At 40.9% G+C, this 4,375-nt stretch overlaps 1 protein-coding gene across 1 annotated transcript in view; it reads right to left on the minus strand.

Annotated features, from left to right (window-relative positions):
• EGF (epidermal growth factor) overlaps nucleotides 1–4,375 on the minus strand; it is a 99,995-nt gene that overhangs the window by 51,896 nt on the left and 43,724 nt on the right. Inside the window, 1 exon segment of the mRNA XM_010858536.1 lies at nucleotides 2,522–2,655. Within this exon segment, the coding sequence (XP_010856838.1) occupies nucleotides 2,522–2,655 (134 nt within the window).

Below are 4,375 nucleotides of genomic sequence, written 5' to 3' on the forward strand. Positions count from 1 at the left end.
GGGATAAACTGGGAACATGGGATTAACAGATGCATACCACCATATATAAAATAGATAAACAGAAAATATAGAGAATTGTATTTCATATCTCAATACCCAAAAAACTATAATAGAAGAGCATTCTTAGTCATTCAGTCGTATCTAACTCTTTGGGATCCCATGGACTGTAGCCCGCCAGGCTCCTCTGTCCATGGGATTCTCCAGGCAAGAATATTGGAGTGGGCTGCCATGCCCTCCTCCAGGGGGTTGTCCCAACTCAGGGATCGAACCAAGGTCTTCCACATTGTAAGCAGATTCTTTACTGTCTGAGCCACCAGGGAAGCCCATATACATATATAAGAGAATCACTTAGTTGAACACCTGAAACAAAATAATATTGCAAACCAACTATACTTCAATAAAAAATAAAATTAAAAAACACATAAGGCACCTTTGAAAGGTGTTAAAGAACCAAGCCATTATTCTAAATAAAGAAAAAAAAATCCAAGATTTATACTGCCTTATCTGTAAGAATCGTAACTTGAAGTAACCAAATAGTTAATGAGAGTACATTTTCTTTATAAAAGTATTATAATTAATAATTTAAAAGAAATATAAGAACTAGATATCACCATTCAAATCCCTTGATAAAATAATGGAACCAGGAAATGAGTGTTCACGGCTGCTACAACCATTCCCTGAAAGACGACTAGGCTCTTTCTTGCTCCCAGTCATTGTGGCAGCTGCTCTTGGTTAGGGGCAGTCCCGCACCTATGGCAGAAAGATGGTGATCCAAAAGAAGACACAAAAGTTGCTGAAGTCGATCAGTTCTAGGCTCCAACCTGTTATAACAAGTGGAAAGTCGGTGCTGCAGGTACAAGCAGACTCTGAAAATGTTCAGATAAGGTAAGAAGAAACCAGTCATCCTTACCAACAAATGCCAAATGCCCGAAACAAATGGAAATCTGAAATAGAGTACTATACCATGTTGGTCAAAACTGGTGGCCACCACTGCAGTGGCAGTGATAGTGAATTGGGAGCAGAATGTTGAAAATCCACAGCATGTATGTCACTGGTAAAGCCCACAGGGGTCCTTGGAGGTGCTGGGGGGGATAAGAAAGAATCTAGGTAATAAGGTCTAACCTCTTCTTTGGGTTTACCAGATGGAACAGTGGTAAAGAATCCACCTGCCAAGCAATAGATGTGGGTTCGATCCCTGGGTTGGGAAGATCTTCTGGAGAAGGCAATGGCAACACACTCCAGTTTTCTTGCCTGGAAAATCCCACGGACAGAGGAACCTGGCGCACCACAGTCCATGGGGTTGCAAAGAGCCAGGCATGACTTAGCAACTGAGCACATACACAAACTCTTCTTTGAGCTATTTTTTTTTCAGTTGCCCATAGGGGGCCTTGTGCATAACATATGGTATTAGGGTTCCCAGTGAAGAACTACTGTGCCTGATACTGCAGCTCCCTGGACTGCAGGGGACCTCACGCAGAAGTACTGTGTTCAGTAGCTCAGTTCAACATGGTAGAGACAGGCCATGTACACAAACCCTAAGACCAGCAGAGAGAGCTGGAGTGTGAGCACTACCGCAGCCAGGAGGCCCAGTGGAAACTCTACCCCCTACCCTGCTATTGAGAACCCTATAAAGCAGCCCTGCCTATTGGGGGAGCCAGAACTATGCAGGTCAGCTCACATTTCTCCAATCTCTGATAAATAAGGCTTTCCTTTGCTGCTGAACCAAACTAGGTGTCTTTCTATTGGCATTAGTGATGCTGGGCAGGAGGACTTTGGTGGGGACTGACTGAAAAGGGCTGGCAACATGCACGCTGCCTATTATTGACCCAGGTGATTCTGATATCACTAGAAGAACGCCAGAACGGACTGGTGAAAAGTAAATCGTGCATATTTTTTCTTCAGTAAAACTGCCCCCAGTTTAGAACAAATGTCAAAAAGCGAAACAACCAGATGTTATGTGTCTCCTGATGGGAGTATAAACATACCAATGAAGCATTATTGTCAAAATTTCAAAGTCTAATCTGATTAAGACTGCAGATCTGGCTACAAGTGTTCAGAAGACAGGGACATCATAGAAGTATGTTCAATAAAATCCAGAGTATGAGAAATTCTGCAGGAAAAAAAATATAGTTTCTTCAGTAAATACTTGCTAACACAACACAAGGAACCTGTTTGCATATTTAGTCAAATAAATCAACTACTTAAAAATATTTTTAAGATAACTTGAAAACAGTTTTTTAGATGTAATAGTGTACTATGATTATATTTTTATATGCTTATCTTTTAGCTATATATAATGAAATATAATAAAATAGATAAACAGTAAAATATATAAGTACATGCTTAATGGAGGTTTTGATTTAACAAGTCTTGGGTAGCGTCTAGTCACTTACGTTTTTAAAAAACAAACCAAGATAAAACTCCAAGTTAATTCTGATATATACTACTGATCAAAGGCCACCAAGCCAGACCATAGACACATTATAAACCCTGAAAATGGAGGGAATAAAGTAGTTAACACTTGTGACTTATGGTGACACCATTTCCCATCAGGAAGCAGGACATATCCCTCAGGGCATGTGCAGTAATAGGATCCAGGGATATTTTCACAGTCATCTGTGTAGCCATGATTCCGAAAAGCACACTCACTGACATCTACACCATGGCAACAGCAAAACAGTCAGAAGGTAATTTTTGGAAATAAATTGTAGTATCATTAATACATGAGCAATAAGTAGGGTATCTCACACCTCTGCCTGCTATAACTGACTGCAGCAAGACAGTTTTTGCTACTCTGACAAGGGGTGAAAGTACCCCAATGTTCATCGCAGCACTGTTTATAATAGCCAGGACATGGAAGCAACCTAGATGTCCATCAGCAGATGAATGGATAAGAAAGCTGTGGTACATATACACAATGGAGTAGTACTCAGCCATTAAAAAGAATACATTTGAATCAGTTCTAATGAGGTGGATGAAACTGGAGCCTATTATACAGAGTGAAGTAAGCCAGAAAGAAAAACACCAATACAGTATACTAACGCATATATATGGAATTTAGAAAGATGGTAACAATAACCCCGTGTACGAGACAGCAAAAGAGACACTGATGTATAGAACAGTCTTATGGACTCTATGGGAGAGGGAGAGGGTGGGAAGATTTGGGAGAATGGCATTGAAACATGTATAATATCATGTATGAAACAAGTCGCCAGTCCAGGTTCAATGCACGATACTGGATGCTTGGGGCTGGTGCACTGGGACGACCCAGAGGGATGGTATGGGGAGGGAGGAGGGAGGAGGGTTCAGGATGGGGAACACATGTATACCTGTGGTGGATTCATTTCAATATTTGGCAAAACCAATACAATATTGTAAAGTTTAAAAATAAAATTTTTAAAAAATATAGAAAGCAAAAAAAAAAAGAAAGTTCAATTATCCCGAAAGCCACCATTTAAACTGTCACAGTTTATTCTTTCAAATATAGATTTTCATATCAAAATTACTCTTGGGATAAAGTAGCACTATTTCCCCTGAAAAGATATAGCCATTTAAGGAAAGCCCATGGAAAGTTCTTGACAAGGACAAGACATCCCACGCTCTGCTCTTCAGCCTTCTCAATGCTGACAGGGGTCCTTTACCTAAACTTGGGAACATTCCCCAGCAGTTTTACTCTGGCTGAAACCCAGCCTTCCAGATCACCGTTCTATGCAATGGCTCTCATCTACTGGTCCCATGTAAGCAGGGGGCCACAATTAACAGGAAGAACCCAGGTTTACCTAAAGTCTCATCCCAACTAATTCCACTGAATTCTTTTTGTCAGTACTTCACTGGCCCTCCCAGGAGAAGGGACACAGCATTTCTCCCTAGGTTCATTACATTGAGTCTGGAGTCTCAAAATAGGAAAAGCCTAATATAACCGGCCCTGGCACAGTCTTTCAAGATCCTGAACAAACGGTTACATGATGAGATGTGGGAATCACATACTCTTTGAGGATCTCTTAAGAGAGCTATTTTCACAGTCATCTGTGTAGCCATGATTCCGAAAAGCACACTCGACATTTTGCACACCATCAAACCAAACCCATGGAGGTCCATGGAGTCCACTCAGAGAATTCCTGCCTTATATTCATCCCTGCGTAGCCTCTGAAAGTATTTTATCTAGGAACAGAAGATATAAAGGAGAGCTGAAAGTGCTACAAAGGCTTTAAAATTGGGGGGGAAAATAACATTCCTTTTCTGGGGGAAAAATATGAGGAAATTTGAATTTGGTTTCATACTGAAGTTCTTGATGACCCACTGAAGACCAGCCACTGGCTAAGCTGAGCTGAGCTTGCTCACCAGATTACCTTTACAGTTCTTTCCATCTTGGCTT

The sequence above is a fragment of the Bison bison genome, unplaced genomic scaffold (assembly GCF_000754665.1).
Source record: "Bison bison bison isolate TAMUID 2011002044 unplaced genomic scaffold, Bison_UMD1.0 scf7180017864389, whole genome shotgun sequence".
Lineage (NCBI taxonomy): Eukaryota > Metazoa > Chordata > Mammalia > Artiodactyla > Bovidae > Bison > Bison bison.